Raw genomic sequence first — 15,387 nt, 5'->3', positions numbered from 1 at the left:
TCGTAAATTAAATTCGGGAGAACAGACCACAGATGTGCAGTATATGTTGTCCTTTTTCATACTTTTACAGCGGATTGCAAAGGGGAAAAAAAGAAAATAATCAGGAGGAAAAGAAAGCAGCGACTGAAAAGAGCTCTTGCCATAGATATTCTTGTTATAACATGTCACGTTAAAATACCAAGTACAACGTTATTCTCATGTCTGAAAATAAATCATGAAGGAAAATTTACAGCTCATCCAGTCAAACTGACGATCAGCTTTATTTGTAGGGCAACCTTATGATTCGAAATGATTAGTTTCAGCCTTTTTTAATGAAAGTTCCCCAAACCGGAAGTGCCACCCATAATTCAACACGCAGCGAGCTCGTCAGGACTAAGGTGGACACAGAATGATGTGATTGCAAGCGGATTCAGTTAAAGGACCTATCAGTCTGCGCCATCTAGAGATTCATGACAGAACTCTGTATTTAACAGCTGGATGTGCCACAACTTTCTTCAGTAAGATAAAGATAAAAACAGATGTCACTGTATTTGGCAATAAAGGTATATGCTTATCTTGACACAAGCCATTACTAAATCAGCCCACTGCCAGAACCAGGTCCTTTGTGTCTGAGCACGACCTAGAGAAGCTTGTTCACGCATTAGTCAGATCTACCTAGTATGCTGGCCTTGCCCAGGCTGGTGATGGACTCTCCGTAGTGTCGACTGGCCAGGACAGGTGAGGTGCTGGGACTGTTCTCCGTGTCGTTACTGACGTTTATATATGTGGGTCTGATCTCATCATATGGACTGGAGTTGATGGTGTTACACCTTCAAAACAACATCAAAATCATATCAGAAAATCCCAACGTACAGAATTATTGCAAATGTAACCTTTAAACCAGTGATTCTCAACCAGGGGTCTGGGGCCCATATTTAAATTAATAATAATATTATATACACTACTGGTCAAAAGATTGGAATATATATATATATATATATATATATATATATATATATATATATATATATATATATATATATATATATATATATATATATATATATATATATTAGGGGTGTAACGGTACGCAAAAATCACGGTTCGGTACGTACCTCGGTTTTAAAGTCACGGTTCAGTTTATTTTCGGTACAGTAAGGGAAAGAAATGCAAACATTAACTGCAGGTTGTTTATTACTATAAACTTTTTTTTTAACAATTTGTTTACACTTTTTTAAACACTTTTTAATAAAATATAATAAAATATATATAAAATAAAAAAAAAGAATAAGAAATAAAATACTGCTGCAAAGTTATCCACTAAATAAAATACTCTCAGTCTCAAACCAATATCACATAATAAATTTAATGAAAAATATAAATAAATAACTATGATTACAGTGCAGCATTACCAATCCCAGCTTGTAGGCCTGCTCATATTTAAAAATTAAGGCTGGGAATCGATTAAAAAAAATTAACTAATTAATTGCACAATTTGCTGTAATTAATTGCAATTCCTCCAAGCTTGTAATCATCAATAATTAGGCCTAAACTTAGAATCACCTAATTAAATGAAACACCGGGGGGAAAAAGGAACAGAAAATAGCCCTATATTAAAATAATATTAAACATAAATATATCAATGTATTATTATTTTTCAATAATCAATCAACATAATCAATTTAAGATTTTTTTTCCCATTTTTTTACTAATTATCAAAATATAATATAGTCCTACAAAGCTATTATTACCAGAGCATGTGATCAGAGCAGGTCATTTTACCATTGTTGCCAGCATGACTATACCAGCTCAGCAAACAGAAGTCTACTACTGAGAAATTTCACCTTATTTGAGCGGACTTTGCTTTTCCAGTGCGTGATCGGTACATGATTGGAGTGTTTGGGCCGTTAACGACAGAGCAGAACGTGCAGCGCAAACACGGAGTCGAACATTGAACATTGAGCAGAGAGCGCAGCGTGCAGACACACACACACACACACACACACACACACACACACACACACACACACACACACACACACACACACACACACGGAGGAATGGAGAGTGCGGCGGCGCACCATAGATATAAACACTAGATGTGGCCTTGGGGTTCTAAGCATGCGTCAAAACCGCCGCCATCTTAGAACAGGGGTCTTGTCATAAGAAGTAGCTAGGTAACGCTGCTTTCTCCGCCTGTACTTCGAATTCATGGATGATGCCGGACTTTTGTGATGCGTATGGATGTTCACACGAACGAAATCTAAACCAGACAGCAAGGGATTACATTTATTCTGTGGATGGTAGTAGTCAAGTTGTTTTTTTTTATAAGTTAAGTGTACATTTCTCTGCTTGGAGAAAGAAAATGAACTGTGATTCTCGCACAGAAAATTAATTGTGAATGTGCTGTACACTTTAGATATTATTTGAAATAACCCTTGTGTTTAAAATGTACAATATCCAGGAGTTGATCCTCAATACCCACTTTTGGCTGTGTTGTGCTGTGTTGTTCCTAACTTTTGATTTTTTTACCGATTGTACTCAAACCTTTTAATGGAAAAAAAAACAGTGTGGCGCTTCGGCTTGTAACCTGTAAGTAGGCTACAGTCCTAATAGTAGGCCTATGCTTGTCCTCTCCCTGTCAATCTTCAAACAGTACATCCATTCTTATACATAGAATTCCACAAATCCTATGTATGTGTACGTTTTGCACAAGGATACAGTGGGCTCAAGGGCTTGTTTCTTCCTGGGGATGGAGGTGTGGAAGGACACTGGAATTTGTGAAAATGTCAACTGTTTAAAGCCTTTCTTTAAAGTGAATTTCGTTTTGTATAAATTGTATCTTAATTTTAACCATTTTTTCATCAAACAATTGCCTGGATTTAGGCCTAATTAATAAGAAGCAAATATAACAAACAGACAATATAATCATGGAGGCGCCCACGTGGTCACTTGCATTGCACGTGAACTGGGGAACTTAACGAAACTCAGTGTATGCCTCACACAGACATGAGAAATACATCAAATACACAAAGCTTGAAATGTCTTTAAACGAAATAATTCAAAACAAAAAGAAAAAGGCGACTCTCTGATTATGTAATCCATTATGTGCAATTCTCTCTATAGGCGCGTTCACTACGAATATGGCGATCGGCAACTTCATCTTTGCAGCCGGATCGACACTGTAAGAAAACACTAGTTTATTAATAAAAAATCAATGCACGCGTGTCACCGGATTTACAAATGCACATCTTGCTTGTTGCACGCACACATATGTCGAAATAACGAGATATTATGTTGAAATAACATTATTATTAATAATACATCTTTTAGAATATTTGATTGAATGCTAAATGTTGCGCTTGTTCAATTTAATAAAATTAAAACTTTAATTATGATCATTAAAATAATTGAATATTAAATATTTACTGGCCAAGTTTTGCTAATTTTTATATATATATATATATATATATATATATATATATATATATAAAAAAAGTAGCGATAGTTCATTCTAAGTTTACTCAAGTGAAAGAATGTGACTAATAAACGTAGGCCTATAGCACTATGCGTTATATTTTGAAAAATAAGTAGATTATCTTAATATCAAAACCTAAAATTTTCTCTGGACTCGATGATAAATACATGTCTGACCGTTGGAAAGAACCAAAAAAAAACTATAAAATCGCATTCATAACGATTTATGGTGATTTTATTTCCGTTAGACCTTTGCCTACATTGACGCTGATGCATTAAAGAGGAGGGGCTCCCCTGTTCCAAGATGGCGGCTCTATTGACGCATTCGTTCCAATGAACTGCCGTATACAAGGCGACATCTAGTGTATATATCTACGGCGGCGCACACGGAGCGGAAAAGCTTTTTTTCGCCCTGCAGTCGATTTCATTGGTTTAGGTTACAGTGACGACGGGTAAAACTTTAGAATCAGCTGCAGGGCGGGATTTGCGCTGAACGCGGAGACTTCCGCCACTTAATATGTTCGTGTGGAAACACGAAAATGTACCTATGTTCCGCACACAAAATATTGCATATTTATATTTATTTTATTTTTTATGATTTTGAAAGAAGTGTCTTCTGCTCACATTATTTTGATCAAAGATAGAGTAAAAACAGTAACATTGTGAAAAATAATTACCATTTGAAATAACTGAATACATGTGTGAATATATTGTTAAAATGTAATTTATTCCTGTGATCAAAGCTGAATTTCCAGCATAATTACTCCAGTCTTCAGCGTCACATGATCCTTCAGAAATCACTCTAATATGATGATTTTCAGCAGGGATGTATTCAATTGATCAAAAATGACAGTAAAGATTTCTATTTCAAATAAATGCTGTTCTTCTGTACTTTCTATTCAACAAAGAAACAGTAAAAACTGTTTTCAACGTTAATATTAAGAACCATTATTAATGATTGATCATCAGCAATAATAACCAATAAAACTGAGCATCAAATCATCATATTAGAGTGATTTCTGAAGGATCATGTGACACTGAAGACTGGAGAAATGATGCTGAAAATTCAGCTTTGATCACAGGAATAAATTACATTTCAATATATATTCACATAGAAAAGTTATTTTAAACTGTAATAATATTTCAAAGTATTTCTGTTTTTACTGTATCTTTGATCAAATACATTTTGATGAGCATAAGAGACTTCTTTTAAAAATATATTCCCAACTTTTGACCAGTAGTGTATATTCAAAACTCTAAATTAATAATGGTAAAAACAAAAAACTTGTTTTTCACTCTCACTAACTATTTTTTTTTTATTTAAGCACAGTTCTTAAACATCCTGAAATCACAAACTGAAAAGTGGTTAATTCATTTTAATACACCAACACTGTTAAAAAGAGTTACAACAAAGTTAAATATATATATGGGGCTCAAATTTAGTGTTGGACAACGAGACAAAAAGATTGAGAACCACTGCTTTAAGCAATTCTACAATAAGGACAAATATAAAAAGAGGAAATAAAACGTAACATTTATGCATAAGCATATAAATAAATGTCCCTGACTAGTTTAAACTAAACTTAAACAATAAGAAATCAAGACTCACCAGTGTATTTGGACAGGAGCGATGTTGCTATAGTGCTTTAAAACAAGAGGCTCCAGTCGATAGGCCTGTAATACAGGGACACAATCATTACACAAGAGCGAATCATTCCCCTCTCCTCAAAGGAATAGCAAAGTCACAGAAGCCCCTTTCACACAGCGCGTTGATCCTGGGAAATTGCCGTAAAATTGCTAGAGTACCTTCTGTGTAGGGCTGCACAATTAATCGAATTTCTAATCGCGATTACGATTATGGATGCCACGATTACGTAATCGTCCAAAGCCGCGATTACAAAAAAAAAAAAAAAAAAAAACCACTCTGCGTGCATTTAGAGCATGTAATGAGAGGCAAATCACAACTACTTCAGAAAACCCAGCACAATAGGAATGAACTACCAGGCAGCGACGTATGTGTACGCTGAAATAAAGTCTTTCACCTCAGAAAAACGAACGTTCCTGTCATGTCAGCCGTTATAGGCTACTGTGTTCGTAAGCGCACACTCTTCAATTGCACGCGCAAATGCGGCGACGCGCGCTGTGTATAAAGTGCAAAGGAAACTACGAGCATGCAACGTTGTTACGTTGTAAATTGGTAAGTCACAAAATAAAAGTAAAATACCAATAAATCACGTTACTGGTACGTCGTGTGTTAGCTGAGAAGGATTTGCATGCAGGTATGATTTTCATTCTATTCACCAGGAGCAGTTTTCATGTTTCATTAACAGTTCTTGTTAGTATTGTGTATCACCATGGTAACTGTCGTTTTAATATTAACCCCCAAATGCCACTTTATTTTCACAAAAAAAAAAAAAGTTATTTTTTATATAAATGACTGTGGTGGCTCATACCAACATTGTATTTACAAAAGCTAGTTTGGGACTGCTATTTAATAGCTGTAGCATAGGCCTAATGTTTATTTCTTAGTAGTCTTTACTATTAGTCATATTCTTACAATTTATGTGTATGTTAAGTAAAGGGGGACAGTGTGTGTCTTCACAATTTTTAAGTAAACATATATAATAATATGCCTATATATATATTTCAATGTAAATTGTGATAATCGTAATTAATAATCGCAATTACAATTTCAAGGAAATAATCGACAATTATGATTTTTGTCATAATCGTGCAGCCCTACTTCTGTGTGAACGCAAACACGTCCCGGGATTGATGCCCGGATGGGGACCTAGTAACATTGCCGGGATCAGTCCCGGAACGAGCCCTGTGTGAACAAAAGCCAGGACCAATGCCGTAAGGGGTGTGTCGTAGTGATGAGCGAATCGCGCGACTCTGTTGCTCTTAGAAGAAAGTTTGTGTTCGTCATCAACAAAGAAAGAACGAAAAATGTCTGCAAACTGGAATGAAGCCGAGACCAGGAGCGCCTTACTATCCGCACTGATGCTCGTTCGTCAGCTTTGTGGAACGCGTTAGTGTACATGTTTTCGATGCGTACGTTACACGTCACATGTCTTTATGGGATCTTTACGGGATGTGTGTGAACGCACTCACAGATTCCGGAAAATCACTGGCAGTGTGAATGAACCAAAAATCGAACGATCCCGGGACACATTATCCGTGTATTTTCCGGGATCGGAAAGCGGCTCGAGTGAGATGTGGTGTGGCCGTCTCACCACAGGGTCTGTCGGGTGGAAGATGTTGAAGAGGCGCCGGCAGATGGACTTGGGCATGATGTGGTCCTGGTCGCCGGTGTTCCCGGGCCGAATCCCTCTCAGAGCCAGGAACACAGCCAGAGGAGAGCCCATGCAGAAGAAGTTCTCCACCTGCACATTAATTACAGAGCTTCATTATACAGTCAAACCAAACATTATTCAGACACCAGATATCATTTTACTAGTGTGTGCAGGACACTATAGTTATAGTGAGGAGAGCAAAATAAAGTGACATATTATACCCAAACATTCTTCATACAGTGACTACCAGTGACATTTATAAACATTTGGCACCAAAAATGATTCAGACACTTTGACCTGATCATGTTTTCTTAAGTGTTTTTTCTTTAATTGCTAATGCTCTTTTTACACTCAGACTGAACAAAATGAAGCATTGCTTGGTGATTGGTTGAGCTAAACTGGTATAATGTAATTGTGTAGTTAAATTTAACAGCTGACAGATATTCAACATAATTCATGTGTGAGACAGTCTAACAGAAGGATGGACAAAACCAGTGAAATATCCACTGAGTTCATAACTCTGAGTTCTGCTCATATTTTATTACCATTTTCTAAACTATAGTGAATAAACTGTGATAATGTGAGAAATGTTGAAGGTGTCTGAATACATTTTGGTGTGACTGTATGGAGGTACAGATGTGTTATTTGAGCAGATCACCATGTTTATGTTTGTTACATCACCTTAAACTTTAGCGTAGGGAAGGGTGCAGATTTCGACGCCTTCAGGCCCTGAAGCTGATCTTGTAGTTCTCGTAACCTGTCACAGACATTGATTCATTACCAGACTAGATTTTGACTTTAGCTGAAGAGTGAGTGGTGCTCGTCTATGCCAAACTCAGTTTCACAATGCTAGGGCTTTACTATGCCGTTGCTACACTTCCATTTGAACAGAATATCTCAGTGGAGTGTGTGTGTGTTTTCAGATCATCTATGCTTTTCCTGCAGTGTAGAGAGAGTGATGTGTGAGAGCGCGTGTGCACGGGTGCCAGATTGCAAACATAAGAAGTAAATCACCGGGAAGAAAATATATCCTTTTAAAGTCCCCCTGTGGTGAAAATCCATTTCTATGTGGTGTTTTAATATGCTTTAAGACAAACCATGTGTAAATTCATAAGTCGACACCATTGCTGAGTATTTTCTATATAAAAAAACTTTCTATACTTTCTATTTCTATATATAAAAACACGCTTTGAAATCGCTGGTGTTTCTGACGTCACAAACTACCTTGTAACCAATCAGATCAACGTGTGATCGTCAACCAGTGGATCTCTGAGCTGAGTGAGTAAGTGGAGGCGGGGCTCATTTGCATATTCATAGAACCGTGTACACTATATGAGGCAAGGGTGTCGAGTTACATTCAAGATACTTGAAGAAGAGGCCTTTTTCAAGAAAAAGAAAAACATTTAAATATATGTAATTTTGGTGATCAAAGATGAGTTTTAAGGGATACAATTATTTGATAGAAATGACTTTAAGACAAAAAGTTCTGATTCGAGGATTTAAACTCTTGACATCTGGCAATCGCAAGCATGAAAGCTCATAGAGACTTGTTAAAAACAGTCAAATGTATAATATTTTTTCCTGCTCTTTTTTTGTTGAAGAATATATAGATATCTTAAAAGCGCATAAAAACTAGATATCTTGTCAGTCTCATCAACAATAATGTATGATCATATATTCACAGCTAGTGTTTAATGATGTCGGTCATCTAGTCATAAAAAATCAACATTTTTCATCATAGTTTCATTAATAAAATGAACACTACTGTAACGCTGCTATGAAACAATGTGTATTGCGAACAGGGCTATATAAATATTGTACTTGACATGATGGCATGCTTTAATTCCTCTTAGACGTGTGACCCAGCGGCACCTTTGTCTGGTGAGCTGCACTTCCTCCAGCAGGAGGCGCTCTTCGTAGCTCGTCCAGTGTAGCTCCTCCCCCTGCAGCTGGTCGTGATGCTCCTGCAGACAGAAGCGCACCGGGTCCCAGCCCGTCATGATGTCGAAGGTGATCACGCAGCCCAGCGAGTGCGAGATGATCGACACTTTCCCGCCTTTCCTCTCAAACTCAGGGTTTCGTGAGCAGAAGAGAGAATACAGGCGGTTGAGCTCCTGCGTCAGACCTTTAGTGATCTGCAGGGATGAACATTAACTTATATATATATATAAACAAAATACCTGATTGGACAGCTATACTGTATATATATGCATTTACGTCACTCTCCCGTGGGAACACACTCCCTCAGCCGCACTGAGTGGCAGAAGAGCTGATGAATGACTGGATTTAACAGGGGAAACTGAGAAAACGCGAGTAAAACAAATGATTATCAGTTTAAACTAAAGGTTGGACTCGATATAGTGTTTCTTACAACTTACCAAAGATCCAGTGATCCGTGGATATCGACATGCAGCAGGAATCGTGTTTCCTGATATTTATATGTGACTGATTTCGACGCCGGGGAAATACATAAAGCAAATTTGTCTGCAGTGAACACTTTATATAAATACAATATAGGTCTAAATCCACGTGATCACTTATTTCAGTGTTAAATAGATCATCATATCGTCAGTAGGTGAGTTTCCATTACAGATTTGCGCAAAACCTTTGCGATTTTTTCTAAATGTCGACAAAAAAAAATATTTCGAAATGATGGCGTTTCCATTAACCGATGTTATGTGACTAAAACTTCATTTTTTCCTCTTGCAATAAGTAAAATTATTCCAAAAACCATGGTAACGGACGTTGGTAGGTTTATGTACTAATCCCAGCCACTGCACTAGCCATTATTATTAATTGAAGGAGATGTATGTGTGTTTTCAAAGCATTAATGGTGAGGAACGACCCTTATTATACTTGTGAGCGGCACATATGAGGTGTTTCTGGGTGTTTCTCCCTCATTTCTGCTTCGAGGTCTCGATTGTGGCATTTCTTTGAGGTTTAGAATCCATTATTCCTGTAATTCTTTTGTCTTTTATGAATTTAATAAAGAACTTTGTCTCGTATTCTGTCCAAACACACCGCGTCATCTACGTCAGGTGACCTGCAAATACGCAAAAACTGTTTCCATTGCAGTTTTGCGAAATATTTCTTTTTCGAATTGCCTGAAAAACCTCCTCATGAGAGCGTAAAAACTTTTTTGCGATAAATGCGAGTTTTTGCGATATTGACGTGTTTCCATTGGGCGTATTTTCAATTCGCAATTTCAATTTGCGCAATTTGAAGGGTAATGGAAACGCGGCTAGTGTTTATTTAAAAACATCCAATTATGCAGAATATACGATAGTAAATATTTAATTGATAAGTTGTCAATACAATATATAACAATACAATATCTAGGGTATTATTTTACCACTAAATTCAGTATATTGACATAAAAACGGTAACCGCAAATCCACCATTTGCTGTCTGGATCCAGTTGTTTCTATGAATTGCAGCGATAAATGTGTTTCTCTGTTCTGTAGCTTTCAGCAGTCTGTGAAAATATACCTCAGATTTCTTGTCAAATCTAGTTGTAAAGTCAATCTCAAAGCTCTTTCCCGTTTTAGATGTGTTTTGTGTGTTTTTTGCACATTCACACTGAAAATTCACTCTTTTTGCCACTCAGTGGGCGAGAGAAAATGAGGACAAAAAGTAAGAGCGAATGAAAGGTAAGATGTGGTTCACCTCGTCTCTGTAGAGAGGGCTGGTGTAGTACATGATGTCCATGGCACTGCTGTTGAGTAAATCTCTCAGGCCTCTCACTTTATCTGGTGTGATCGACTCCACTGTGTCTGAAAACATGAACACAAACTAAGATTGAAGAGCTCACTCAACATTTCGTTATTAACGTTAATGCACGGCACTGTTTGAGCTGCTTTGTTTGCACAGCTGAGAGAGGATGAACTATATTATATTCTCTTGCCATCATATAAAACAGTGTGTGTGTGTGTGAAGGAAAGGTAAAAGGACAGCGTGTGTGATAAGAGCAGCTGTTCAGAGAGTAAACGCAGACAGACACGTGGGTTTCCAGTCTCACCGCCGTCCAAAGCCAGTTTCGAGCGCCACTCGACCGGCAGGAACTCCACATGCTCCTCTGTTTGCTCAGCAAAGTGCTTCTCCTCCATCTTCCTCACCGCTTCCCGCAGCCTGAACACACACACACACAAACACACACACACACGAGTTCATACAGAATAAGATCACATTCCCCTTCAAACTGTGCACACTTTCAGTAGTATTTGAAAATGCTTATTGTTAACTAAAGCCAATTATTAACCAAGGTAACTGAAATAAAGCTGAAATAAAATACTTAAAAAAATAAATTTAGAAATGTTGCCTTGGAAACTAAAAGTTTAAGTTCAAGTACTCAAATCACTAAAACTGAAATAAAAAATTAATTAAAGCTAAGAAGAAATATTAGACTAATAGATGATAAAAGGACATGACAAATTACTAAAACAAACTAAAATATATATATAATACAAATAAAAATCAATTCAAAATATTTCTAAATACTATATTATTATATAAATACTTGATAAGCATCTTAACATGCCATTAGTTTCAAAAATGGCCACTTTTCCAATTTGATATTAATCAGAGATGATCATTAGAACGTTTTTAACAAAAATATTTTTATTTTATTGTTTCTTTATTCTATAAAAGAAAGATACATCATTACACACTATCCAGCTGTTCTCATTTCACAACTCAATACTTCATATATATATATATATATGTATTATTATATCTATATAACCAGAGGGGATATTTGTTTTTAATGACCCTACAAGTTTGATTAAACACTCAAAATATGAGGACAATATTTTACATAATTTAAATATTTGAAACATGAGGGAAGAACAAAACACTAAACTTGGTTGAGGTATTTATCTGGCAAATAGAAAAAAGTATGTATTGACTACAACATAATCTCTCTTATTTTTGCGTTCATAATTGTGTTCATAGTGTTCATAATTTCTTTGTATGTCAGCCTGGCCAAAAATTATGTCGGCACAATTTTACGTTTTATTGCATTATCACAAATAAAACAATTGGCTTTAAGCACATTTATACAATGAGCTTACATATTTTTTAAAAATATTTGAAAAAAAATGGTAATGTCGATTTTCTTTGACCAGACAAACACAAATATTGTAAAAAAAAAAAAAAAAAAAAAAAAAAACGGAAGCTCTGAATATCTTTAATGAACCTGAACAGATTTCTCTATATAGTTTCCCAGTTAATACACTATAATTGATCACCAAGGCGTCTCCCTGAAGACTCCTGAGGACTCACATGCCAGTGTTTTTTATGATGCGATCCTTGTCCATCTTCTGTCCAATGCCGTGAACCACGAACACGATGTGTGTGGTCTGAGGGGGTTTGTCGTCCAGCGAGGCCTCCTCCACATAACCGCGGTGCAGTCTGGTGCCACTGCTGGAGGCTGGGCCAATCACAGCACACACGTTAAGAGAGAGTCACTGCTACGGCTGCACAATATATACAAACTATAGAAATATCGCAAATGTATATATCGCGATATGCATATCGCCACCGCTTGCAATAGCTGCAGCCATGAACAAAAGACACAGAGAAAATCACTCACTGCTCTCGGCTGAATAACTTTAGTAGCTTTAATAAGAATCAGTATATATTTAATTCATACAGTAAAAACTAAGCAGTGTTTTAGTTTTACATTTGATTATTCAGTTTCTGTTGTTAATAACCCTAATGTAGGATAACCTGAACCCCCGTGGTTTACACTGATGTTAAAATAACACTTCTTACGCTACAGTAAAACACTGATGTTCACTGTCAGAAGCTGTAGAGACGTTTTCTAGTCACAAAAGAATGTGAGACACATGTAGGTTATATGATTTTAAATATATTTTAAAGACAATTTAAGTTTATTTTGCACACTTTAAGCATTATCATATCGCATATCGAATATCGCATTAGTTAATGAGTTATCGCATATCGCATTTTTCTTCAATATCGTGGGAATCGAAAATCGATTCGAATTTTGGAATTGAATACTTAAGGTCAGGAATCGGATGATTGTAATAAAATTAAAATTTCGATTCGATGTGTACATTTTAATGTGATTTTAAACCATTCAAGCACAAGAAGACCTGAATGATGAGCACACAGAAAGCCGCCACTACTGAACTTGAGTTTTCTTCTGTGTCTTTTTGCACTTGAACGGCAGCCTGGAAATCCAGACCCAAATCTGAAAGATTAATGGTCTGGCGTCGACTAATGAAGATCGGCCAGCTCGAGGGGCGGCACCAAGCATGCATTTGAAAATCTCACTGCACGCAATTGGATAACACTACGACCAATCACAACAATAAGCCCCATACGCTTAGCTACCAGCAGAGCTAACTGGTAGATTAGACTCTTGCCGTATCCGGTCGGCAAAACATCCTTCTTGCAAAGTTACGATTCGAGCGGCGTCTTCTGTTCCTCTTTTAGATAAAAAGCCAAGTCTAACTCGTTCATTGTAGCGATCAAAGCCGTTTCAAACAACTGGTGTTCATCCATAGCCATCTTGGAATGTTTACTAATGACTCAACGTCACAGCGCTGTCGTCATCTCGCCTCTGGCCCGCCTATATCAGATAACCCGATGTGATTGGTGCAGCTCGGATACAAGGGCATATTTAATGAGCATCATTACTCAACGCCGAGCAAATTCAACTTGTGCTCTCGCGAGAACTCTGGATTTCCAGGGTACTTGAACAGACAAATACACACAAAAATGTCAAAATATCCTCGTAAACAGTTGACAAAGAAAACGCACGTGTATCAGTAAATTGGTTCAGTGCAGCTCTTAAAGTGACAGAAGTCTAATATTCCAGCTGCCGTCACTAAAATAACGTTATCAAACAACAAAAGACAGAGAAAATCCACTCACTGTTCTTGACTGAATAACTTTTGCAACTATATTTGTAATGTATATTTAATTTATAAAGTGCAGTGTTATTTTACATTTGATTACAGTTTCTGTAGCTGAAAATCTTAAGACACTGTTTACTTCAATCGTATCTTTGTTCAGTTGCATCTGTTTGTGTGATTGCTAATTTATTTATTTGCTCTTTTTTAATTACTGAGTGTTTACTTGTCTTTAATAATGCTTGATTTTTATATTAGTTATTATAGGCTAGATGTTTTTGCTATGGTATTTTTAAACCACAGGCAAAAGTTCCCCGTGTAAGTGTTCTTTAGCCTGTTGATTTTTGTTCATGGTATTCAGCTACAATGAAATGTTTTGCAATAAGACTTAGAATAAATGTGAATATCATCGAAGTTGTTTTTTATTGGAATCAAAATTAGGAATCGATAATAATCGGAATCGATAAGCAGAATCGGAATTGGAACGATCCCTAACCCAAGCTACATCCCCCTCATCTAGTCATGCACTGAAATCTCCTAGTGTGGGTCTCTGCACATCGGAGTCATGGGCGTGCCGAAAGCTCTTTGCAATGGGTGGCGAAAGCTGCCTGATAAGATGTAGCTAGGTTAGGTTACACATTGTGTACCTTTCAGTCTCTTGTACCTTTATTATGGAAGCTTGTTTCCGCCACAGAATAAAAAGATAAAAAAGGTAATTCTAACTTGTCACAATTGCGAGTTTACATCTCGCAATTCCAATGTGATATAAAGTCGCAATTCCGATTTATAAAGTCAGAATTGCGTGATATAAAGTCGCAATTGTGTGTTATAAACTCAGAATTGTGAGATATAACTCGCAATTTAGATTTTTTTCTCAGCAATGCATGTTTATATCTCGCAATTCTGAGTGTATAACACGCAATTGGGAGACATAAAGTCAGAATTGCGAGATATAAACATGCAATTGGGAGATAAAAAGTCGCAATTATCTTTTAAAATGTTTTATTCTGTGGCGGAAACGAGCTTTCCATACTTAATTGCTTTTTTATGAAAAGATAACTAGATAATAAAAATGTTATGGACACAAAAACAAGCTTACTCCGTAAGCTTTCGCTCTTTACTAATGCAAGTCTTTGGAGGTCCATGTGTTTGGATAGTCTTAAACATAATTTCACACACACACACACACACACACACAGACAGAATGATACGGCTGGGATTGATGACGGTGTTCATGCAGCTCCAGAGGATCCACTCACCTTTAGAGAAGCCCAGCTTCTGTGTGACGGTGCGAGCGATCTTAGACGTGGTGGCGTCACTGTACAGATACACCTCATCGTCACTGTACCAGTCAACGTGACTGCGGCTCAGCTGCAGACTGTGAATGGCTGAACGGTGATCAGGAGAAGGATAACAAAACATCCATTACATTTACTGACATGGCTGGACAGTGACTAGGGCTGGGAGAAAGAAATCGATTCACCTAGCTATCGAGATTTCGCTTTTTTATTTAAGGTTCTAAAATCAATTTTTTTATTCCAGAATCGATATTAATTCAATTTCAATTGCTTTGTATCCTTGCTTGTAGACGAGGTTGACAGAAGTTAGCCACTTTCGTTCCAACAGAGGATGAAATGTGTCATTATCTATGAGTGTTGAGTGGCGTAACATGACTGACAAGTGACTGTTAAAAAAAAAAAATCGTTATTGAATCATTTATTCAAGAGAATGTAGTGCTGTATGATGCTTCTGAAATA

The 15,387-nt window shown here is 36.8% G+C and overlaps 1 protein-coding gene across 9 annotated transcripts in view; it reads right to left on the bottom strand.

Annotated features, from left to right (window-relative positions):
- ddhd1a (DDHD domain containing 1a) overlaps positions 1-15,387 on the bottom strand; it is a 37,988-nt gene that overhangs the window by 8,733 nt on the left and 13,868 nt on the right. For all 9 annotated transcript variants that reach the window (XM_084096174.1, XM_084096178.1, XM_084096171.1 and 6 more), the window contains 9 exons: positions 14,890-15,018; positions 12,033-12,180; positions 10,771-10,880; positions 10,419-10,525; positions 8,625-8,887; positions 7,434-7,509; positions 6,693-6,842; positions 5,066-5,130; positions 655-809 (listed from right to left, as the gene is read on the bottom strand). In XM_084096174.1, coding sequence (XP_083952300.1) covers positions 655-809; positions 5,066-5,130; positions 6,693-6,842; positions 7,434-7,509; positions 8,625-8,887; positions 10,419-10,525; positions 10,771-10,880; positions 12,033-12,180; positions 14,890-15,018 — 1,203 coding nt within the window. The remainder of the gene's footprint in view (positions 1-654; positions 810-5,065; positions 5,131-6,692; positions 6,843-7,433; positions 7,510-8,624; positions 8,888-10,418; positions 10,526-10,770; positions 10,881-12,032; positions 12,181-14,889; positions 15,019-15,387) is intronic.

Source organism: Abramis brama (assembly GCF_963993115.1).
Source record: "Abramis brama genome assembly, chromosome: 21".
NCBI classification, from domain to species: domain Eukaryota; kingdom Metazoa; phylum Chordata; class Actinopteri; order Cypriniformes; family Leuciscidae; genus Abramis; species Abramis brama.
Note: the sequence above shows the minus strand (reverse complement) of the source record. Positions and strands in the feature narration are given on the sequence as shown.